The sequence below is a fragment of the Brachycentrus maculatus genome, unplaced genomic scaffold (genome assembly GCF_059751285.1).
Source record: "Brachycentrus maculatus isolate JH-2025_06_01 unplaced genomic scaffold, ASM5975128v1 h1tg000176l, whole genome shotgun sequence".
NCBI classification, from domain to species: Eukaryota; Metazoa; Arthropoda; class Insecta; order Trichoptera; family Brachycentridae; genus Brachycentrus; species Brachycentrus maculatus.
The window spans coordinates 76,820-103,579 of NW_028280928.1; the positions used below are offsets into that span (position 1 = coordinate 76,820).

At 29.8% G+C, this 26,760-nt stretch overlaps 1 protein-coding gene and 1 non-coding gene across 2 annotated transcripts in view; both read right to left on the reverse strand.

The window, feature by feature from the left end:
- Positions 1 to 6,971: 6,971 nt before the first annotated feature.
- Positions 6,972 to 26,760, reverse strand: part of LOC148308060 (uncharacterized) — a 28,611-nt gene continuing 8,822 nt past the window's right edge. The window contains exons 2-4 of the mRNA XM_088262255.1: positions 24,404 to 24,460; positions 10,692 to 10,740; positions 6,972 to 8,744 (exon numbers count right to left, since the gene is read on the reverse strand). Of these exons, the coding sequence (XP_088118381.1) occupies positions 7,504 to 8,744; positions 10,692 to 10,740; positions 24,404 to 24,424 (1,311 nt within the window). The 5' untranslated portion in view covers positions 24,425 to 24,460 and the 3' untranslated portion in view covers positions 6,972 to 7,503. The remainder of the gene's footprint in view (positions 8,745 to 10,691; positions 10,741 to 24,403; positions 24,461 to 26,760) is intronic.
- On the reverse strand, positions 24,993 to 25,066 carry TRNAT-AGU (transfer RNA threonine (anticodon AGU)). The gene has a single exon. It is a non-coding gene; the product is annotated as a tRNA-Thr (tRNA).

Consider the following 26,760-nt stretch of genomic DNA (forward strand, 5'->3'; position numbering starts at 1 on the left):
TCATATATAATAAAATAAAATATATATATATATATATATATATATATATATATATATATATATATATATATATATATATATATATATATATATATATATAAATATATATATATATATATAAATATAAATATATATATATATATATATATATATATATATATATATATATATATATATATATATATATATATATATATATATATATATATATATATATATATATATATATATATATATATATATATATATATATATATATATATATATATATATATATATATATACATATATAAATATATTTATATATATATATTTATATATATATATATATATATATATATATACATAAACATATATATATATATATATATATATATATATATATATATATATATATATATATATATATATATATATATATATATATATATATATATATATGTATATATATATATATATATATATGTATAAATATATATTTTTTTTTTCTTTTTTTTTCGAATAAAACTACCTACTCCAGGTCATCGATTCCATACAAATATGATCGTTTTAACTACGTAGAGTGCATAATTTCAACGTTACCTTTATTCAATATATTTTTCGTTATTATCAACTTCCTGACAATGCTATATATATATATATATATATATATATATATATATATATATATATATATATATATATATATATATATATATATATATATATATATATATATATAAATATATATATTTGCAAATATATGTTAAAATATTATTTGAAATATGTATTATAAGAATATATCATAGTCGTATTGGAGAAAGTGACCAACTAACAAACAGGAAGGCCATTTAAGTCACTTTTGCTCGGCAAAAAAATAAACATCAATGCAATTGTCATTTATAACAATTCAATATATTATACTTCCAAGTTCAGAATCCTTTGGGATTTTTTCAAGGCAATAGCTAGTAAGCTAGTAAGGTATCAAATAGTCAATGATTACGTTTTTGTAAAAAATGCACTTGATCACTTTCTCCTGTATGACTACGATATGTGTAATATTAATATTCTTGTTGCATGACAATTTTATTATACACTTATTATCATTCGGAATAATCATTCCATCATCAGGTCAAATGTAGACTAAAGTAAAACTGTTGCGGTCTGACATTTATACGAAACCGGTAGTCACAAAGTAGTGTTTTTTGATTTGGTACTACACAAAGTGAACGATGAATGAAAAGTATAGTGTTATATTACCATACCACAAAGTTAACAATGCTTTTAATATACAAAACACAATTTTATTATTATGTTTATCTTAAGTATATTTAAAAAATGAAATATCTAAGGTTTAGTGCACAAACGAACTAATTACAGTGATAGTGTGTGATGGTTGTTTTCTTTTACATATCGCAAATTTCTCTGTAATTTTTTGTTGGGAGCATGTGTACGTTTTCTTTCGATAGTTATACTTTGACTAAAATGAGACTTTTTAATGGTCAATAAAGCTCGTTGGGCTACCGTGATGAAGGTTCCTGGTTCGTTCCCAGCAGAGATCAAAATAAATATAATTGTTTTTTCACTAATACGGTGAAGCCCAGGATTGATCGCCTTGCCTTCATGTAAGTAACGATTGAGATAACTTAAGATGTGGATAGAAAGATGGAGAAATTGAATTGCATGTGTATAATGCGAGTGACTGAGTAAGATACCAAACGCATGTGTAATCACTTATTGTGACGCATAATAAGATCAAGATAAAACGAATTCCCTTTTTCCGGGGTCGTTATGAACGTTTGTGCACTGATTCATCGATACTATCATGATGTTTACTGGATATTATTATATGTTATTGAAAATTATTTATTAAAACATTTATTTGGCAACTACTTCTTGTACTGAATATGCGTACATTGGCGGTTTTATTATTAAAAACATATATATTCCGACCAACCAATGATAGCCCAGTGATACACATTGGTTAAAGTTTGAACCTTACATAGGCGTTAAAAATTTGAATTACCATTGAAAATTTAATGCTGTATGAATGAACAAATGATAACAACATCATATATGGTATAAATGAAATTTTAAATTGATGAAAAAATTAAACGCAAAGGAAGTAGGATCAGGTAAGAAGTTTAAGGAAGAGAGAAAGAGGAGAGAGAGAGAGAGAGAGATTGGTAGAATGAGAGTTATCGATTAATAACCGAGAGAAAGTTCAAATATTAATATTTGTTAAAATTTGATCAAAACATCCGATTAAATAAAATATCCCCGTTTGTATGTACATATAGTAGTCATACAGGAGAAAGTGACCAAGTGTGTTTTTTTACAAAAACGTGATCATTGACTATTTGATATCTTACTAGCTTAATATTGCCCTGAAAAAAATCCCAAAGGTGAACTTAAAATATAATATATGGACTTGTTAAAAATGACTAACTGCATTGATGTTTATTTTCTTGGCAAGCAAAGTGACTTAAATGGCCCTCCTAAATATTTATACGTTTTGGTAGTTGGTCACTTTCTCCTGTACGACTACGATATAAAGAAACAAATATGTAATATGTATAGAAAAAAACTAGAGACATGAAGAGTACTAAAATCGTTGTGAATTATGGAAAATATAAAATATTCCCAGGTTTAAAAAAAAGTATTTTAAACAATTTACATTTGTTGTGAATGTAAATAGTTAAAATACTAAAAATTTGATACCTACCAATTGATCTTGCATATATTATTTATAAAGTTTATTTTCAGGAATCTGTTAATGTATAAACATTTCCTGTAACCCTTTTGATTATTTGGGTTTTCATTCGATTTTTACAAAGGCACAAATATATCGGATTATTTAATATTAACAAAACAAAATATAAATGTATTTCAATGAATGATTTCAATTGTTACTTTTATGTGGTTAAAAACGAGAAGAATTTATCGTAATGGCCTAAATATAATACGATCTATGTATGTTAGAATAAAATATTTAATTTTAATATTGTTAATTGCGTTCAATAGTTTATAATTTAATGCAATAAATAAGTTACATAATATAATTTATATTTAAAGCACTAACTTTGTGATTTTCCATTTTATAATTAAAATGTAACTTTGTTTTAAAATCACTATTAACATTTTTTTATAACTTAACAATAATATCTACTAAGACATAATAATATGTTATAACTAATAGACATTATAATTAAGTTATAATAAAATATTTTTAGTGATTTAAAAAAAAAGTTACATTTTAATTATAAAGTTACATACTGTTGTATACTTGCATAAAAATAGAGTAATATGAATATAATTTATATTTGAAGTACTAATATTATGATTTTCCATTTTGTAATTAAAATTTAACATTATTTTAAAATCACTTTAAAACTTTATAGTGATTTTAAAATAAGATAACATTTTAATTATATATAGATATGATTTATTTAGAATCATTCATATGGTCTAATTCCTTGGAAATGGCTAACAAGAGCGACAGACGCACGGATTTATAAAATAACTATATTGTGACACTCAACACAGATAAATAATAATATAGAAGTCTTGGTGTTTGCAGTATTTATGACCCGTCTATGAATCCGATAAAATCGGTATATTAGTGACAAGTTTTTTACATCAATAGTAATGTAAAGGAAAGGCAATTGGCATGGTATGGGCACATAGGATGCAGAGAACTGAACATATTATAAACCAGGCGATCGCAATGAATCTTCCTCGAAAGACATCTAGGGGAAGTCAAAAAATTTATAGATGCTACAGAAAGATAATATCATTTGAAGGTATGGCCTAGGTGATGTTGCCTATGACAAAATAGTCTACATCTTGAGGACGATAAGGTGGGATGGAGCCAGGAAGAAGAAGATATATCCATATATAAAATTGAATAGTGTGGTTGTTAGTCATGAGTGCAACGGTGAATGTTACACGCGTGTAAAGTAATCCCTTATAATAGTTTGAAGCCCTCTAAATATCTATGTAGACTTCCATATTTTTCTTCATCTATGTTGAGATGTTAAAATCTAAAAATAATTCCTATTGGACAAATCCTGATTCGTGATCAAGGATTTTGTCACATCCAAAATGTTGGTAAAAAATTGCACGACTTGTTATTGAACTCACTGAATTCTATCACAAAATTATGATAATAATTTGGATGATCAAAAACTACGAACTCTTTAAAGCAGATATATGATATATGGCATATGGATAAAGCTCTTGATGGGTGATGATTATAGTGGCTTCTCTTTGGACGTTGTGCGTTCATAAAATAAATAACGTAATTTATTCGTAAATAGGTGCATCTACCGTTCTTTTAAGCCGCTCCCAAGGAAATGGACCTTTAACATATTTGAAAATATTGGGAAAGTGATAGTTTAATGAATGGAAATTAATATATAAATAAATTGTGGCTTTTTAGAAATCTGGATTGAGTAATAGCCATTTCGCCTGACGAAAAACTAGATATATAGAGGCTACTGTATTGTATGATGTAGGTTGTATAGCATGATGTAATAACACCGTAAGGCGAAATATATATCACAAGATGTAATTTTAACACATACATACAGTCCAGTAACATAAAAAAATATTTTAATTTGAACTTATTACATCGTATAATGTTGACTTTTGAAAGTATGTATCAAATTCCTACACTACCTTTAAAAAAATCCAACTGCCTTATTCTAAAACAATGTCAAATCTAACTAAATAAATACAATATGCACAGCTGTTTTAACAAGGTATACTAAATAATTAATTTGAAATACAATTAAAAAGGTAAAAACCATTGAATTCAAATGAAAAATGGTCCAAAGAATAATAGGAAAAGAGATAATAGTAACAGTAATAATTCTTCAGGTATGATTTCAAGAATCAGGTAAAATAAAAAAAAAAACTGAAAATCCTGGTTAAGATCAAAGATAATTCTCTCAAATCTCCATAGTGAATTTTTCGATTCATACTTTATTTTCTAGTCTGTATGAGTCAATAAAATATTTCTTAACGCATTGAAATCATTCATAATATTTTTAATTTTGATAACAAAAATAAAAAAATAATCGAATTGCTCACAAACTTATATTTTAATTTCCTAACAAAAATTATTTGAGAGTTACCTAGTTATTTTGATTAACCTGCGATCAAAAATTGTTCACACTATATTTGCCACATATTTTTGTTGATTTGTTTATTTAGGATATAAAAAAAAAATGTCAATTGTCACTGAATTTCAGCATTGTATCTCAATAATACTGAAAAAAATATTTTTGTCAATTTATGTTAGCAAGATAGATGTGTTGCTCCAAACTAAAAATGGATAAGAACAATAATTTTGTGCATAAAACTGTAAAGTAACATATATGCAAATACATATGTTACAACGTACGTTTTTATTTTAAATATTGCAGAATTTGGAAACTATATTTCATTTTACACTCTTGTTTTTTTCATTATATCAAATTGTGATTGACACTTTTTACACAATAATCTTTTAAAATATGTTTATCTTGTTAAAGCCAGTTTTCAACATATTTATTTCCGTTTTATTTTATGATGATAATAATCTGAAATTATTCGAATATCTTATTTAAATATAACAAAAATTATCTATTTCTTAATTTTATATTGATATTTGTCTGGATTAAAATCTGTAATTTTTTAATTGTAATATTCACCTAAAATATTGAAAGAACATTAGGTTTACTTTTGTTCAAATAATACAAAACGTTACTTTTACATGTTTTGTAGAATTACGAACTATACCTACCGTTTGCAATTTGTGTGTTACCCTAATAATCCCTCAAACTTTGAGGCATATTTTTAAGTATTAAAATATATGAAATATAACCTAACCTAACCTAACCTAACCAACATAATATTGCTTTCAGAATTGATCGTTTACTTACGAAACAACTTCCATAAAGTAATATTTTCTAGAATTAGTTAATACGCTCATCCTCATTGATCGCTAATTACAGTTATTTAAAATGAGTTATTATAATATAGTGATGTTGATGTGACACATATTAAATATAAATGTATTAAAGTGTACGATAAATGTATTTATCTGTAAGTATAGTTATTGTTGTTGATCTTCGAAACTGTAGTTGTGAGAAAAATACATATCATATTAAAATGAATCTTAATCAAAATATATATACTAGAATGTTTGAACTTTGTGTTTTATTGCACCTCATTACATCACCATTTTGACACTCTCCTTATCATTCATCGTTTACTTTGTGTAATACAACTTAATAACACTACCGATTTCAGAATAACCATTCCGAGACCGGTAGTCACGAAGTAGTGTTTTTAAATGGTAATAAACAAAGTGAACGATGAATGATAAAAATATTGTTATATTACCATACCACAATGTTAAAAATGCTTTTAATGGACAAAATATCTCCATTTGATTCATGGATTCTCCTTCTTACTTTTTCCCTCATTTTCACTCCCTAGGTAGAGGATATGGCACTCATATATGGCAAGTATAACAAAACTTTTTATTTTTAAGCTCTGAATTAATGAAATACCATTACACCCGTAGAGCAGCACTGTCAGGATGCAGGTATAAAGAGGAGAAACTTTTGTCTAGTAAAGAGTCCCAGAGTATTTAATTAATAAATTTATTTTTCTTTATATCTTATCTCAGAATAGATACAAGAACCAAATGAGAACAGCAAAGCAATAATCATCCTTCCCATTTTTAGATAAAAATACATATGCATATCAAAGAAAAACAATTAGTATTCTTTAAGACAACAATACTACATAAGTATATGCACATTTCGGATCCTAGTATTGAATTATATTTTTACATATTGTGATCTATTTTTTATATTCCGAGAAAATCTTTATTGCCTTGGAATTTTTTTAACACAAAAAAGATAAGAAAAAAGCAAGCGAAATATAATTTTAGGTAATCCAAAATTATTTTTGATTAAGGAAAAAATAAAACAAATAAATATTTACTTATTTTTTATTTACACATCATACACTGGCAGTGGTTTAAAAGTCATTATAAAAATACAAAATTGTATAAAAATACAAAAGTTACATTAATGATGCGAACACAGTTTCATAATAAATAAATAATTTCGTTGGCTCTCTAAAATTTAACAACACAAATTTGTACAAGAATCGATCGATTGTTTTGGAATTACAGTGGTATTAAAATATTTTAATATCTCGAATTACATAATCAATTCAAAAGATGTTTATACAAAAAAAGTACATTTGTTGAAAACATATCGAGCCCACAAATGAGTATTTGATGCTTGTCACATTAAACTTAAATAAATGCTTACCTCAATTAAAATACGTTTTAAAATACTGTTGGGTTGTAAAAAAATAATCAGGTAGGCGTAGAAATTTAAAAAAAAAATAAAACTTTATTTTACCACATACTTTTCTACTGGTAACTGAGAGAGCGGTAAATGTTTATTGATCAAATTAATACGCCGTTATGTAACACAATTTTGACAGATGTGTAAGGGTTTAGTAGACGTATCCACCGCTGGAGTCGTAGGACTGGTTGATAGTGGCTGGTACTCCTCCGTGGCTTCCACCGCTCGAGTATCCACCGCCACCGCCACCGCTGGAGAATCCACCGGAGTGTCCACCGGAAGAGCCTCCGAATCCACCGGAGTGTCCACCAGATGATCCACCGAATCCGCCACCAATGCTGGAGAATCCTCCCGAAGGAGCGCCGTAGCTAGAAGAAGGTGCTCCGTAGCTGGAAGAAGGTGCTCCGTAGCTGGAAGACAGGCTGCCTCCGAAACCGCCGCTACCGGTTGATCCGTGACCGCCACCGAAACCACCGCTGCCGCTAGATCCATGACCGCCTCCGAATCCACCTCCGATCGATCCACCGTGTCCACCGGAAGACGATCCAGACGGGACGCCGTAGCTTGTAGAGGGAGGACCGTAAGATGAGGAAGGAGCACCATAAGATGATGAGAGTCCGCCTCCGAATCCACCGCTGCTTCCGTGACCGCCTCCGAATCCACCGCTTCCTCCATGCCCACCGCTTCCTCCATGTCCACCGCTGAATCCTCCTCCGATGGATGGAGCTCCATATGATGATGACGGCCTGCTAGAGAATCCACCGCTGCTTCCACCGTGTCCACCGCCGAATCCGCCTCCGATAGATGGAGCTCCGTATGACGATGATGGCCTGCTAGAGTATCCGCCGCTTCCACCGTGACCGCCACCGAATCCGCCTCCGATAGATGGAGCTCCGTAGGATGAAGATGGCCTGCTAGAGAATCCACCGCCTCCGTGTCCACCTCCGATGGATGGGACTCCGTATGATGACGAGGGTTTGCTGGAGAATCCACCTCCGAATCCGCCACTTCCACCATGTCCGCCTCCGAATCCGCCGCCTCCATGTCCGCCTCCGATGGATGGGACTCCGTATGAAGACGAGGGCTTGCTCGAGAATCCGCCTCCGAATCCGCCACTTCCACCATGTCCACCTCCGAATCCGCCGCCTCCGAATCCACCGCCGGGAGCTCCGTAGGAAGAGGATGGCCTGGAGATCACTCCGCCTCCGAATCCACCATGTCCACCGCCGCTTCCACCGTGCCCGCCTCCGAATCCGCCACCGCTTCCACCGAAGGATGGGACTCCGTAAGATGAAGAGGGCTTTCCACCTCCGAAACCACCACCGCCACCCCCTCCGATAGATGGAACTCCATAAGAGGTAGATGGAGGAAGATAGCTGTTGCTCAGAGGAGCTAGAATAAATGAAAAAGTAACAATTTATTCGTTTGTATTAAAAATGTGGAGGTCCCTACAAAAAAATTCCAATTGAAATATTGGTATTTATTGATTTGGCGTTTAATTTGTAGAACTTCATTTTAATTTATGTATTAATTTTAAATCAAACACAGATTTTTTGAGTCTACTAAGCTGTATTTTATTAACAAAAACACATAAAAAATTTATATTACGACAATTGTTTCGCCTTGTTAGGGAAACAATTGTCACAATATAAATTTTGTTAGTAAAATACAACTTAGTTTACTAAAAAAATCTGTGTTTGATTTAAAAATTAATACATCAATTCCAATATTACACAAAAAAACTTTAAATGCAAATCTGTTATGTTTAATAATAATAAAACCCTTATCCGCACCCCAATGGTGCATAGGGCACGCAGTGTTATCTTGATCGTTTACACATGAAGGAAAGGTGATCAGCCCTCCGCTTCAGGTACCAGTCCGGGGTAATATTGAATAAATATGACAATGAAAAAATCACTTATATTTATTTTACCCCCCTTGGGAATCGAACCCGGGACCTCCAGTACGGTAGCCGAGCGTGCTGACCATTACACTACGGAGGCGGTTATGTTTACTCTATAAAAATCTAATTAAACCAACCCGCGTTAAACCATTATGAAATCATTGAATTGCACCAAAACGTAAAAATTTTACAAGCTGGAATTCCTGATTTACTTAAAATCATTTATACTGGAATGTTACATTTTGGTGAGGACCTCCACAAATAATACACTTAGCTTAAAACGGTAGAAATCAAAATGAAAAATGTCTTTATTCAGTCGTATAAAAGACCGCGTAATAACTCTTACTTATCCATTAGGTAATTATACTGACAAGCAATTAGCTAAAGTATAATTTTATTTTAATTAGTAATAAAGCGAGACCATCACAGCAATTATTCAACTTTGTACCGCTTTTTATACTTTATATCTGAATACCTCCCCATTTCAAATTCATATTATGTTTAAAATTTACATTCAAATGTCTTTTGGAATTTAAAATAATTTTATGGTTTTCAGTCGCGTTTTCACAAATTGTTGAAAGAACACTCAATGCTTTATAATCAAATATGATTTTGAGTAAATAAAGTCCGCCTCCGTGGTGTAATGGTCAGCGAGTTTAGCTACCGTGCTGGAGGTCCCAGGTTCGATTCCCAGAGGGGTGAGAATAAATATGAGTGATTTTACACTCTAATATTTATTTAATATGACTCTGAACTGGTCCCTGAAGCGCAGGAGTGATCACCTTGCCTTAATATAATTAACGATCAAGATAACATTGCGTCAATACGATGTGTGCCCTATGCACCATTGGGTGCGGATAAGAGTTAGAATACAACTGTTTATACGGAATAAAAAAAACAAATATAGAACGCCACACCAATCTGTCTTTGCGAGCAATCTTCGCTTCTTCTACATTCATGCATCTACTCAAACATACCCGCCGATTATTCCGACTCTTGAACTGACCACTTTTAAGTATTTGAAATACTTGATAGTGCCAAGTTTTCCTCGTCTTCCTCCGATTCTATTTCCAACTAAATTCGCCTCATAAATTTATTTTACTGTTCTTTCTTCACTCATTCGTTTCACATATCCAAACCATTAACACACCTTTCTTAATTTTATCGGTAACGTAAGTATTACCATATCATTATCTCAGCATTATCTCAACCTTGTATTATTTCCTTATAACATTCGAACATCTATCATACATGGTTTTGCCACACATTCTTTTGAGATCACATTTCAATTGCATTCAGTGTACTTTCCTCCTTTTTTGCCATCTTCATGCATTACTTCCACACATTAGGGTTGTTACCAGAACTCGGTTGTGTACTGCCAGTTATATTGATAGTAGTAATTGGAAAAAATAAAATAGAAAAAAAATCGTGATTACCTTCACTGGCTACATTGCTGGCCAGCAAAAACAGGGCGACGGCAACATTCTGAAAAAGAAGAAAAAAATTATGAAATTTTAATTGATTTAAAATAAATAATAATTTTCATCATTATTATTAAAAAGGAGAAATATTAATAATAAATCCCTTACCGCACCCAAATGGTGCATAGGGCACTGCTTCATATAAACGCAGTGTTATCTCGATCGATTACACATGAAGGAAAGGTGATCAGCCCTCCACTTCAGATACCAGTCCAGTGTAATATTGAATAAATATTAGAGTGAAAAAATCACTTATATTTATTAAACCCCCCTGGGAATCGAACCCGGGACCTCCAGAACGGTAGCCGAGCATGCTGACCATTACACTACGGAGGCGGACGAATATTTATTAATTATTTACACAATTATTTCAATTTCATACTATTTCTGTGAGCCTAAGTGGCTCATTGTTAGATATAGGTATCAAATTGTGGTAGAGTGGGTTCGAACCGAGGAACTCTGTTTTGAGAGTTCTCAACACTAACCACGCGCCCTCAACCTGACATATAATATGAAATTGTGCTTAATTTGCACCATCATTGTAAGTAGTTTGAGAAGAATATTAGATGAAAAAGAGAGACAGCATAACTGAGAAGATTTTATTGCTTTTTTTTTAAAGTTTGATAATCATATTGGTTGCAGAATTTTATGGTAAGTACATTGCCACATTAAGGAGTAACACATTTTGTGTAATGGTAGTCTTTTCTATTTCACTCACTCCTTTCAAGAACGTCATAAATAAAAAAAAACTTGATTTTTCAGGAGAACGTTTTTAAAGTTTAAAAATATAATACAATGTATTAAAAATAAATATCAAGCCACTTATTGAACTTTTTACTGTGCAACAGATCTTTTTAGGTAAAACCTGAAGGTTCTTTCTCCATTTGAAAAATATTTAATATGGTTAAAAAAAATAATTAAACAATACCTTATCTTCAAAATGCAAAAACAACACTTTCTGCCCTGTAGCGGGTAAATATTAAGTTAAAAATATGCCGCTTTTGCTGGGATAAAGTACATTTTCTGGGCATTCCGAAAACATGCACAACTGATAATTGACGATTTTTGATTTATGACGTTCTTAAAAGGAGTGAGCGATTTGTTCGCACGATTAAATTTACCAATATCTGTGATCCGCTTTTGAGATTTAGTATTTTTCGTATAAAGAAAGGTCCTCTAGAATTATTGCCAAACTATCTTCCAGCAAGCGCATTTTATTCGTGAACAAGGATATTGAACACACCTAAAAATGTTGTGACACCCTTGACGGTAAAAGGTATAAAATAAAAACAAGAAAAGAAGGGTCATTTATTCTAATATGCCAATTGTTTTTTAATTCTATGATATTCAATAATATTTTCTTTTTTTTTTCACCTCCTTATGCAGCAAATTATGCTTCCCTATGCAGAAAATACAAGTCCTTTTGATATCGTTTGTACGGATGAAACATTAGAGGTTGACCTCTTAATAAGTGGACCGCTATTATGTACCACTAAATCTGAAAAAGGAAATTGTTTTAGGAACGTATGCTCTGAAAACTACTGAAATTTGTAAAACGTTTCGCAATGTCATTTTAATGTCATTATGCAATAATGCATTGTTTAGAAACTGAAGTAACAAACGAATCCTTGATCGTATGATATGATTTGTTACGAGCGTTCAATTCATTGTTTCTGGTGGCATACTCTTCTGGAACGTGGGTTGCAAGCATTACCATAACAAACTGACAAAACTTATTATATAGGTGGCACAAAATAAATGACTTTCGGAATATGTTACAATTTTTGCAAATGGTGTCTTACGTCAATCATACAATTTGACATTTGTGAACTAGATAGCTGCAGTATACAAACATATTAATAAAAATTTTTCACAAGTATGTATCAATACTGGCGGCAGTCACTTGACAACCTATAAAAAATCTTAAGGTCTAAATAAAGATTTCCATCTCACAATTTTTTTAAAAAGTAATTTATAAAAGAAATTAGATGATTATCACATTTCTTAAATGTTTTTCGCAGATACGTTGTGGCATTTTAAAAACTTTATAAAATAAAACAACCTTGTTTTAACCATTTTTTATCGGTTAAAACAAAGTTGAGGATGACAAGGTTCTTGTCGAAACCGGTTGGAAAAAGTGTACCAATAAAAAGTGGTTAAAACAAAGTTGTTTTATTTTATAAAGCCAGCAAATAATCACATTGTTTGCAGGCGTTTTTTTTTATCAACCCCGACTCTAATTGTATACTAAGAGGATCATATAACAAGTGTCCATAAACCCAACTCCAATCTGTACAATGTTTTTTGAAGTCTCGCGCTGTACCAAAAGTAAGCAAAAAGAACGCTTATAAGCGCCTCCCGCTCTCTACCAACATGATGTTAAAGACGCCTTTAAGCGTTTCCCACAAACACTGTGTTAATTTTGCGCTTTCCTGAACTTGTTTGTATATTACAGCTGTCTTGTTCTAAAATGTCTAATATGATTGACGTACAACGCCATTTGCAAAAATTATTACATTTTCCAACAGGGTGATTAATTTTGCGCCACCCTGTAATTGCAAGCATGCACTACGAGCCTTCGTAAACAATGATGTTTAGAAATATGGTTCACATCATTGTTCGCGTACAAGTGAAAGATGATATCATTTTTGACAAGATCAATGCCCAAGTGATTATGGACAAATGACTTAATTTTATTCGTGACTTCAGCCATTTTGCATTACACAGTTAATTTTCTGCGTGTGATAAAATTTTATCTTCATAATTTTTTTAATATCAGTTTTTTCCCACAATATCACTGTGGAGATAAAAAGGACAACTAAACGATACAACAATCGTTACATGCGTTTAAGATTTCACACAAATTATAAGAAAGCAACTCTTAGAATAACCAAACACAAATCACAAATAAGACACTTCATGAAATCATATATAGAACCACATGATTAAAAATGTATCAAACAAAATCAAACATACATTTTAACAACATTTTGGGTGCGTCAAAATCCTTGTTTGTAAATCCGCTAAATAAAATCAACCTCCGTCCGTTATTAAATTCTCAATGGCTTTTTTTTACAAAAAAAGTTCGTTTTTTAATGACTTTATGGATAATGAAACATATGTTTGACATTTTTGCATATGAAGATAGAGGAAGAAGAATATAGAAATCAGGGTATTTGCAGGGCTTACAACCTGTGAACATTCACCATTCTACCCATAATTGACGACCTTAATACTACTATTTTGGAACTCATATGACAGCATCTTTGATTGACTTCCATTTTCTTATTCATCTTTGTTTAGATGTGAAAATGTAAACTTCTTAATATTTTATCATTTTAATTATTAAAGTAAATAATCTCATTAGATTCTAACTAACTAAAAACTAACTAACCATCACGCCGCTTCCCCGCAGGGGTAGGCAGAGAGAATAGAGTGCCACACTACTCTGTCCTTGCAAACATTCTTCGCCTCTTCCACGTTCATGCATCTCCTCATACATACCCGCCGATTGTTACGATTGTTAGATTTTCCATCTAATATTTCAAGTTTTTAAATTATTTTGATTGACAAAGAATTATTTCGTCAATACTATCAACAATATACGAGTATGTATCTAACGAAACTAGTTTCACGAATGCAATAATTATAAATTTGCATCAAATTTAAAAAATCAGTGACGACTTATTAAACTCTATCGATGTTAAGCGGTTGGTAGCAAGACCGAAAAAAAACCATCAATGAATGATCCTTCACCAAACGGTGTACCGCAAGGTTCATATCTTGACCTCATGATAATGTTATGTAACATTCGGCGAACCGGTTTTGCAGGCAGGATACTATTATGAATGCAAAACGTTACAGTTTATAAATTATCCTAATCGTGACTACAGACTCTTCGGGGCTGAGTTTTTACACTGCATTAATCAGTCTTCAAACGAAAGTAAAAGCTGAAGAAGAAAATTAACAAAATTGTCAGCTGTGAAGATGGTAATTTTCTACGCTTTATGAATAATGTAAATATTTTTTGCTTCGGAATCAGACTCTTTAGAATGGATATAAGAACTGTTTATTAGAGATGTGACTGACGGGTAACTATTACTTTTTCAGTTGCTCGACTTTGATGGTAATCGTTATAAGAATAAATTTGATGGTAATCGGTGTAATAATGAGTTTTTTTTTAGTTTCCTTTAGTGTTCCTACCCTGTTTTTAAATACAAGGTAAATTATAATTTAGAAATTTTTACATTTTAACTACAGAATTTAAACTAAATAGCTTTCCCTTCTAAAAAAACCTTCGTAAAATTACATACACAACAAATATGTGCTATCAATTTTATTTTTACATTTAACTAGACTGATCCATAGCTACGTGTTGCCGGTTACAGCTAGCGTATAATACTTTATATTTTTAACATTGTATGATCCGAAATCAATTTAGAGGCAAGATTTTATAATGGACGATAATAATGAATCGATTTTTTGCTAAATTAATTTACGCGGAAGGAAAGTGCGAGATCAAAGTAATGATTACAAGAAAAATCCACAAAGAGACGGGTGTCCGTAAAAAGATCTTCAAATTATAAAAGGTACGTAATGAATGTACGATAAGTATGGCTGACTCTACAAATGAGCTTTGTCACTTTCAAATGACCTGACTATATCTCCTATCGCTTTGTGATGCAAGGCACCGTGAGAGAAATGGTCACGTTGATGTCTCCAACACGAGAACGACTCATCTCACTGACCTTTGTGTCACGATCTATCATGATCTCTCACTAGGATTGAGAAGCTGACTTACAATGGGTACTTGTTGATACTTTGAGTTAAACGACATGTTTATAAATATTGACATCTTAGCATATATGAAAAATAATATGGAAGTCTGGGTATTTGTAGGGCTCACGTTATACACGTTTTAGTGATCACTTAGTACACGCGTAACATTCACCATTCTACCCATGATTGACAACCACACTCAAATTTTAGAACTTGTATACATATCCTTAAATTGATACGCCCTTTCATATGTGAGTTGTCAGTACCACCTGTGGTTGGTTTGAGAAAGTTATTTAGCACATTTTGAGTTTTTTTTCCGAAAATTCTCATGTTCCGATATTTAAGTAGTATGGTTGTCAATCATAGGTAGACTAGGTCGTAAACCCTGTTAATACCAAGACTTCCATATTCATCTGTTGTATTCTTCAATATTTTCTTATCATTGGCTGGTTTAAGTGATTGCTTATACCAGCATATAATAGTTTGTAAGCCCTATTAATACCCGAACTTCTATATTCTTTATCATCTATGTTGAGACGTCAATATAAATAACTATTTAGTGGAATAACTCAAAGTTGTTAACAAAGATTTAGAAACACTAAAAATATTGTGTTTTTAAATATTAAAAAATTAAATACTTGTATAAGACCACTTTTTTTAGATTTTATATGTAAACACGACTAGTTTGATGTTCTCATAACTACAGACGTTCTCACCAACAAGTGAAAATACAATCTTGAGTTCTAAACTAGAATAAAAACGTTACATAATATACTTTTCCATTTTGTTTAAGTACCTGTATCAAAAGAATACTTTGAAAAATAAATTACTCTCCTCATAATAACAAACGTAATCTAGGTGTCACCTAAAATGTCACTTATAGTATTTTGCTAAGACTTTCTCCTCATTAAACAGCCAAGTTCAACAAAGCACTTTTGTCGTATTATAAATAATAAAAAATATTTTAAGAATTATTTATAATTTCTTATATTATTATGTAAAAAAAAATATTATTGATATTTATCAGACTGAGACCAGAGACTGGATAACCCTTTATACAATCTTCGATATACCCGTAAATCAAAGTAAAGTAAATTATATTTGTATTACGATCTTGTTCATGCCAGGATGCACATTTACACATATAACGATATGATTATGTTTTTTTGTTGTTGTTTTAATATTCGAATGGTGGAATTGATAATGCAATAACATCCTGTACTATGAAGATACTATCTAAAGAAAGTTAATTGAATCATATAACGTTAAAGAACACAATACGATCGTTTTTTTTCGATTGATTACTCGTGACTCTAATTATTCGAATGATTCTTCCAGTAACTAAATTTTTCAAATGTTCATTGCTGTTCTGATGGTGATTTTTATGGAATATTATGCCAAATGTTTAAAACGTCATGGCGTTATTAGTAAGGTGGTGAAAATCGTCATTTCAAAGATTTTTTACTTTGAAAATATTAATTAATAAAATTAAAACATGATGGTTTCTTACAAATGTTAAAGAACAAAAATATTTTATATTTTAAGATAACATGAAAATTTAAGATTCTCATCGTAACTAACTCAGGTTTGCATTATTGATCTAACAAGAGCAGGTGTTCTGTTCTTATACAGTTGACGCAATGGGTATTGAGGGTTTTTGTATTATTTATTATATATTATTTTGGATATACTGCTGAATCAAGGTCATAAATATTTTTTTTATCAGACGTGCAATTTAATTTGACAATGGCGATTTCGATAAAAATAAAAATCATAATTTCAATGAACCAAGAATAAATACTAATAAAAAAAAATATGTATGTATGGCCATACCACAAAGTTAACAATGCTTTTAATATGCAAAATATAGATTATTTTATATTTTTTTATATATATTTAATGATATGTGGCTCACTGCATTCAATCAATTGGAACAAGATGACTATGCTTACTAGGTTGACATTTATTTTATTTTATTTTTTCGTTTTCCTGGACTGATTTTATATAAATTACTAAATTACTATGAATTATTTTGAAAAAAACATTAATTTGTTAATAAACGATATGGTTTGGATATGTGGAACGAATATTTAAAGAAATAACAAAAAAAGAAATTTATAAGACGAATCTAGTAAGAAAAAGAAGGCGAAGGAAAACTGAGAAAAAAATAGAATGAATTAGTATTTTAAATACTCGAATACAAAATTAAGTAATCGGTATGTATGACAAGATGCATGAATCCGGAAGAAGCGAAGACCGTTAGCAAAGACAGAGTAGTATGGCGTTCTATTCTCTTTGTCTACTCCTGCGAGGAAGCGGTGAGTTGGTGAGTAGCATTACTGAAGTCACCATTAGCCACTTATCAATTTTGTTTTATAATTATGCGTAACAAAACGCTCCTCATTTTCTCGATAGTCTGTCTCATTCTGACTTACAGTTAGTCGTTTGTGAGAATGAGACGTAAGCGTGAGTAGGTTTAACAAAAGCGTTTAGCCCTGCTCCGAGATAAGACATATCGACTTTCTTCCTATTGTCTATGGACTTTCACTTTCCTACAAATTGACCACAGACAACGGCAGCTTTTCGTTGAAATATAGGCAATCAAAGTAATATGACATTTTGTTAAATTTTAGTTAACTGTGATCTTCTTAGATCTTCAGAGAATCTCTCATAACTAGCCTATTCGCATTCGGTTAAACTTTACTTGGGAGAAAAAGATCATAATATTGTTAAAACCATAGTTATTTTTAACTAATCGTTAGGGTCAGTGATTTATTGTGACGAATATAATGGTTTTTAGTTAACATACGTTACAAAAATAACAACTGTACGCATTTTAATGTGTTAAATATTTTACGATCAATTTTTCAATTCGTTTTGGTAAAAATTCTTCAGTATAATTTTCATATTTAAACCATAATATCATGTTTAACATATTTTGAAATATTATTAGTTTTTAATTAAATAAAGTATTAATTTATTCAATTGTATTATTTACTTTTTTTAAATTTGCTTATTGTTTGCATTTTAAGTGCCAAATAAGTTAACATTGATTAAATAATTTGTTTTTCCTCACGCGAAATACGCGTGTGTTTTTATATGACCACAGCATTAAAAAAAACAATATTCTCATACGGCAGCGCCATCCATTGAATATTACAGCAACAAACTCAATATTTAACAAAGCTCATGCCAGACAGCGTGCTTCTTGACAGTGGCGTTATTAAACATCATTTAAATGCTTTCGATTGCAATGTTGTCTCATAGATTTTAAATATTTTTAAAGATTTTACAAACACATAATTCAACATATTGGATGTGTGTTTTCTTTTTCCTATCTTTTCCATATAACCAGACTGAGCCACAGCAACGCGTGGCCGGGTACAGCAAGTTAAAATGAATGTTTTTAATGAAAATAAACATAAATATAAATTTAATAAATTCCTCATGTTTTTCTCATTTATTACTTTTAAATATGCTTCTTATGCCTATTTATTATACCTGTTCATTGTTTTTATATTTTGCTATGTATTAGTTTTGGTTACTTAAAAAAACTCTTTTTTGTAACTTTATTATTTGTGTTCCAGTCACGTTAACCTTGATCCCATGTCCCAAAATGAGAAATAGAAATTACTCATCGGAAATATAATATATATGACTTATGTATGTAATATGTTTTGAATAAATAAAAGAAAGCATTTTTAGTTATCGAATTGCCATAAACGTTTTAGCTAATTAATAATGAGTAAAAATTTATATTCTGATCACAACACATTAGCGAATATTACCATAAAGCTTTTAATTAATTAGATTAAAAAAATATGCAAATATTTGAAATTTCTCTTGGATGTTTATAACTCTTTATTTGATAGTTCATAAAGGTCAGATATAAAAATGTCAGTCGAAAAATATATTGTTTGTATAAGTATTATGCCTGCGTTATGAGTAGAAATTTTATTATTAGACAGGAATAAATAAATTTTAATGATTCTTGAATTAAGATGTTTGTTAACAGGTGTATTTTTTTAAAATCTTCACTCAAGTACTTTGCGTCGAGAGGTTTACATTTTTACGCAATGCCTTATGAAATGTTTTGAAAAATATTATTAAAAATAATATGTGGCAAAACGATGTATGATAGATGTTCCGAAATAAGGAATCAATGCAAGGCTGAGAAAATCATTGTCGATAAAATGAATGAAATAAAATTTATCTCTTAATGTTTTAATAGTAATCATAACATACATCGCTCACTCCTTTCAGGAACGTCATAAATCAAAAATCGTAAATTTTCAGTTGTGCATGTTTTCAGAATGCCCAGAAAATATACTATATCCCAGCAAAAGAGGCATATATTTAACTTAATATTTACTCGCTACAGGGCAGAAAGTGTTGTTTTTGCATTTTGAAGAAAAGGTATTATTTAATTTTTTTTTAAATATCCTAAATATTTTTCAAATGGAGAAAAACCCTTCAAGTTTTACCTAAAAAGATCTGTTGCATAGCAAAAAGATCAGTAAGTGGCTTGATTAAATTTTGTAATTAATCTAATCAAGTACTTATGCACATACGTGTTTCCCCAACATGCACGTTCGTGCATGCCTTCATACGTGCTGTGTATTTGCACAGTACAGAATTTCCTATTAGATTGACACTGGGATTAACTCTCGGTACTTTCATTCCTATAATCGGTTCATCGGTTGAGAAAATCAATTCATAAACAGTGGTTTATATGGACTAGAGCGAATTCATTTCACATACATTTATTATAAAAATATCGTTTTTAAAGTACTCTACGTACAAAAGGATTTAAAAAAAAATGTGTTCATCAAAATATCATAATTCTTAGAATATTATTTTCTTTTCATAAATTCGCTTTGCGAATCACAGTATTTTACGACTGTTGGTGATACATAGAATATCAACTTTATATGTATATGCATATTTTTAGCACTACCGTTGAAATCAGTTCGTAAAAGCTTCATTATTTTGTGTTTAAAAACCAGTGAAAGACACTTAGGAGACACATATAAAAAATTATCGTTTAAAAATTATTTCAAATTTAATTTACAATTGGAAAATACAACTCTTTCATACAACATATTGTGATACGTGACATACCTACTCGTACATTATTTTCAAACACTGTATGATGCGGAATGCATCGAAATACGGGTCGCAATAGATATAAAATGAAATAAAAATAAAAAATGGATTGATATAACTACAAAATGACTGCCAAATCAATTAATGAAATTTAAAAAAAAATTACACTCATTGTATAAAATAATATGTCTATATAAATAAAAATGTAAACGTTCGTTTGTTCAATATATTAAATCTCCTACAGCTATTCACCGATTGCTTTGAAATTTCGACACACAGTTGCATTTGAATATTACATCAATAAAATGTAATTGATTTCTTGTGTGATAACGAAAATCGAACGAAAAATAAAATATTCCAATGGCTACTAAATAAACACATTTTACTTATCATTGTACTACAAATTTAGATTAAAAAAATAATTACTTTATTAGGTAATAATTATGTTTTACATAATGTAATATGTAAATAAAATTAGAGTGGTATCTTCACCATTAGAAAGTATTTTAATAATAAAATAAATTTCGACAGTAAATTAACAAAATAAAAAAATCGTTTGATGTCAATGTCGCTTGCGCAACTCGAGGCCAAATTATCAAGATGCCTACTGTTAAGCATATTTGATTTTAATTAAATATTCATCCTAAAACGACCTCTATGTATAAATGACAGAATAGCAGAAATGATATAACTTGTTTACATAAGTGAAATTATTTGACATTTTTGTCATTTTTCAACAGCTGTTTCATTATTGAAATTGTCAACAGTCGAGAAGATTTGCCGAAATGTGAAGTGCTGTTATCTCGTCATTATTTTGTGATGAAATTTACATTATTTATTTTACAGATTGTTAAAACCACGCAATACGTCAAAGAAAAATAAATACATCATTTCCTTTTTTTAATATTCGCGTTCTTATTCATGGATGCAATAATAAATCTTATACTGCATTTGTTAATATTTTTACATCCGTTTTAAATAGCACTGAAAGATTTTTTTTAATTAAACACTTGAATTTACCACTTTAATGAATTTTATTTTTTTAAAGTACTATTTTTGAAAACTTACTAATGTTTTCACCTTCTGGTAAAAATTTATGTTTTAAGTTTTCTTACAGATGTTTTCATATGCTAGTCGTATATATATAACCCATTAAAGTGGTATATTAAAAAAAGTGTTTAATTAAAAAAAAATCAACATGTCATTCCCCAAAGAAAAAGCCGAATCAGTAAATAATAGCACTGAAAGAGTTAAAATATGTATTTCTTTATCCAAAAATAGCTTGCTGTATGTTAAAGAATATAAAAAAAAATCATTTGCTCATATTGCCTTTATGTCAATTCCTAAGCTTATGGTATTTTTATGGTATTCTTATGCGTTAATGAAAAGAAAGTAATATTTTTACAAATTATTTTATGTTCAATCTCCAACATTGCGTGGTTAACCATGTGATTTTGTAAAAGTACGAAAACTCTAGAAATAAGTAGTTAAAATATAAATATTCGATTCATTATTTTTAAATAAGCCCTACCAATAAATTATTCAATTGAGATTTTTTTTATTTTATTTGAAAACTCTACCAAACAGTGATTAAAATATGTTATTGTTGATGTATAAAAAAACCCTAGAAATAAATATGTACTTATATTGAGATATTTTCGATATTTTTTTATAAAATCCCTTGAAATGAATGGTTTAAACATTATTTTTCGGTGTATTTTTCTGTATAAAAACTCTAGGAATAAATGCTTACTCGTTGTATTCTGGTTGTATTATTTTATATGAAAACAAAAGCTTCAAGTGGTTGAAAATACGGTATTTTCGATCTAATATTTTGAATAAAAGTTGTATCATAATGTTGCTAAAAATTTGATATTTTGATAAAATTATTATCGTCGGTGGTGTCAATTTTTCAGACATTCCTCTATTCTTATATCTCAAATATAAGGCAGGGTGAAATTGCAATATATAACGAAAACGTAAGTTGTAATAAATTTTAAACTGACAATACTAGAAATGAACTGCCTGTAAAAAAGTCATAAAATAAAATAACTTGTTATGTCGGAATTTGAATACAGACGATTTGTCGTATGGAAATAAACAAGAGAATGTCGTAATTTGTCTTCGGCGTTGAATACAAATAGTAAGAAATGTGAATATTTTCACTTTTCAAGTAGAGTACGTGATGTACTGTGTAATGCACAACTTTTGCTTTCTTTCGGCTCAACCGTTAACTATGGTAATTTTACTATTACCAGGGTCATTGCTTTTTTCTTGTAGGCCTACCTTCCCATAGAGTTTTAGAAAATGATGCGGAATCCATCGAAACACGTGTCGTAATAGATTTTAAGATAAAGTGGTATTTCCTAAGTAAAATTTAAATAAAAATGGATAGATATTAATACAATGCGACTAACACATCGATTGATGAAATTTAAAAAAAAAGTTTATTTTATAACTCTTGCATGTCAACCTTTTAAAAGTAATGCTTTTTCTAGAGAATATTTTGTTTTAACCCTCTATTCGAGCTAATATTTGGAAAAATCTTGATTTACAAAAAAATCTGTAAAATTTGTTTTTGCTATATTTAATTCTTTGGTTTTTCACATACCACTAGAGCATTTTTTTAAATCTATAATTCTAAATAATAATTACATAGAGTATTTATATTTTTTGCATTTACTTTTCATCGGAATGAATAAAAAAGAAGGGTTTTAAAGAGAGCGGACTCAACCGAAAACAATTTTATTCAGTGAAAGAAAAGATTAGATTGTTAAAATTAGAGAGATATTTTTAAATGGTTTGGGCAGTAAATTAAATATATGTATGTACTTTCTCGAGTTTTAATATATTTTTTATTGTCAATAGTAATGACTGCACAAAAATGGAATATCGTAATGTGGTCATATTATTTTATCACTTTTATAATTACATCCGAAATTGGAGATAAAAATAAAGGAAGACTATTTATAACAAGAAAAACGCATAATGTTCGAAACATGGTTCGAGATATGTTCATGTAAAAATATCTGTAACACAATATTTTGAGTGTGTTCAAATCTTTGTTCACAAATCTGGATTTACCCACAAATATTTATAACATTAATATTATCTAAAGACAGAAATATGTCAATTAGGAAAATAATATCAATTCTGGGAAAATCCCACGAAGTGCCATCTGTGGAAAAACTGGTTTTCGGTGCTTAATTAGGAATCATTTTTTAGCGTTTTATAATTTTTTGTTTGTGAATATTAAATATCCTGTTATAAGGAATTCCCATAAACACGTTAAATCAAGTATTAATTTTATTCATTAAAAATTGAAAATTTTGATACATGCAAAATATTTTAATCATTAATGGACAGTTATTATTTAATTCATTATGTTACAAATAAAACTATACTTTTATTTTTAACTCGTACTGCTTTTTCGGGAGCAGTTTTTCTATTGGCAGGTGATTTAAAGATTTGAATTATTTATTATATTTAAACAATTTCAATGTAAAACATTCAACTAAGTTATTAAATCTTAAATCTCCTTCGTCTGTCTTAGTTAATATTTTGGAATTGATTTCAATCCTGCAGAAACAAAGCATAAAACCTGTTTTATAATTAGACCATTTTATTGAATCATTCATCACAACATTTAATGATGGCATAATCCAACGATTAAACAAGGCTGCAAGGTATACACCATGAAAAAGAAGAAGAATAAGAAGAAGGTGATATTTAAAAGATATCGGGAAGGATAAAAGATAAAATAAATATTATTGTAAACTTACCGAGAGTGTAAATCTCGCCATTTTGGAGTTGTTTTGAAGTTTTTAAAGTCTTTTTACCTGAAATTAAAAAAAATATACATTACTTAGTTTTTTTTCATCAATAAAACTGTACATTGTGACGTTTTCGCATAAGGTCAGACAAAATGCACAACATCCGTTCTTTCTTCACGATTTAAAAGCCGCTACATCCACACCTATTTATCTCTATGTACTTTTAAGAAATTCAAGTAATCATTATTACAAACTAATTAAGAAAATATTTTTAAAGTGAATACTTTAAAAAACTACATAAACATTTTTTAAATTGATATTTTAACATAAAAAATATTTGTTTGGCAATGGTATATATTATATAAAATACATGTATCTTCTTTTTAAAAAATAAAGTAAAATGAGAATATTCCATACGATTCAAAATAATGTTTTTAAAGTGCTTACTTTTAAAAAGCACATTGCTATTTTTAATTTTTTTTTTTTAGTAATGAAAAATTGCTCTATATATTTTTTCCACTTAGTTCATATTTGCGTATTCAAATTTTAACAAGAATAATATTAAAAACAAATAAAATTTTCGGAAGTCATCTTCCGTAGGCCCCGACGAGATTCGAACTCGTGATCTCCTGTTTACTAGACAGGCGCTTTAACCAACTAAGCCACGGCGCCTATGACACCAACTGCCAAAGTTCTGCTACAAATACTTGTACGAGTATTATCTATAAACTATACATAATATACATATACTACTATAAGTACAGACCGTTTTATCATTATGCTTGTATTTTAACATATAACGCGAGATATTGATTGTTTCGCTGTACGTATTCACGTGAACATTATATTACAAAATGTATGTAGGAATGTGCGAATACAAAGCGCAAATGAAATGAGCTATTTAGGTACTAGTATGAAAAAATAGTAGTAGGTACCTACGCAATTTAAAAAAGGGCATTTCATTCTCAATTTATGCAGCATACGTCAATTTTCCGTACTCGGAATTTTTGTATTTATAAAAAAATACTCAATTATTTACAATAGAAAAATACGCATACTGAAAAAAATTTTTTTAATCCAAATTATCGGAATATTTTCCATCCGGGAAAATAATTAGTTACTGTTTAAATATGATTTTGTGCATTCGGAATTCCGAATTCGGAAAACCGACGTATGCGGCAGGTATTTTTGGCGTGATTTGTGATTATCATGGCGTCGAAACGTATTGGTCAAAATACAAATTAGTATTTTTTACACTTTAGTATTTATATATGATAACCATCCGAATTTCGGAAATGGTCAACTTGCCTTCATATCGCTCATTTGGTGCAACAATGACGTAATTACACTTTTAAAAAAAAACAAGTTAAATTTGTAAAAATGTGTGGCAGACTATTTACATCGGGAGAAACATGGACAGAATTGATTTTGTGGTGAAATTCAGCGAGATGGCGCGAGTGTCATTGTAGAATTGAGTACATAAAATGGCCATTTCTTTTGCTACAGCGTCTGAATGACATCTCCTGTAATATTATTTTATAAGTGTAATTACGCCAACGACTAAAACTTACGTCACTAAAATATTCATGCGATTCAGTGCCCTATGCACCATTAAGTGTAGATAAGGGTAAGAAGGATAAGAACTATACTCATTTGACGATTTTTTCTGACAAGTTTCTACAAAAATGTTAACAATAATAATTACTGGTGCCACTTTAGTTAATTTTTCTTTTACACGGTAGAAAAGCCTTAACGCCTTTTTGTCGATACAATACAAAGAGTAATAACACTTATCTGGGAAATAATCAAACAAAGACATTCAATGCACGTACGTTATAATACAAATTTAATTTTATATCAACGAAGAAAGTTATGAACAATGAAAAACCGTGTTAACAGACGCATCAGATTTCAACATTGCCTACAGCTACTTTTTAGTTCGTACCATAACGGAAAAGGTGAGATTTGAGAAAGGTCGAAGGGTCAACCGGCAATTATGTACAAGTACATTTCCGAAGCAATGCGACAGTCATTTAACTAACCTCTTAAGTACCGACAGCAAATTAAGTTTGTCTAAAAAATACTGTGAATTTTATGTAATTTTGACTTGGATTTATTACAAATATTTTGCTGTTGATTTTAACTACTATTGAGAAGTTATTGACGAATTGCAGCATCCATCTCAACACAAAATAGTTTGAAATATTTCTTCATTGTCGCTACTTAGCGAAATAACACTAAATTGGTTATTTAAATTATGTATTTTTAAGATGTGAAATATTTATGTACGTATTTTTTTATTTCCAAAAGTATTATAGACATCTCATGAGTTTTTTTAAATATATTAAAGTGTAGATTTTAAAAAT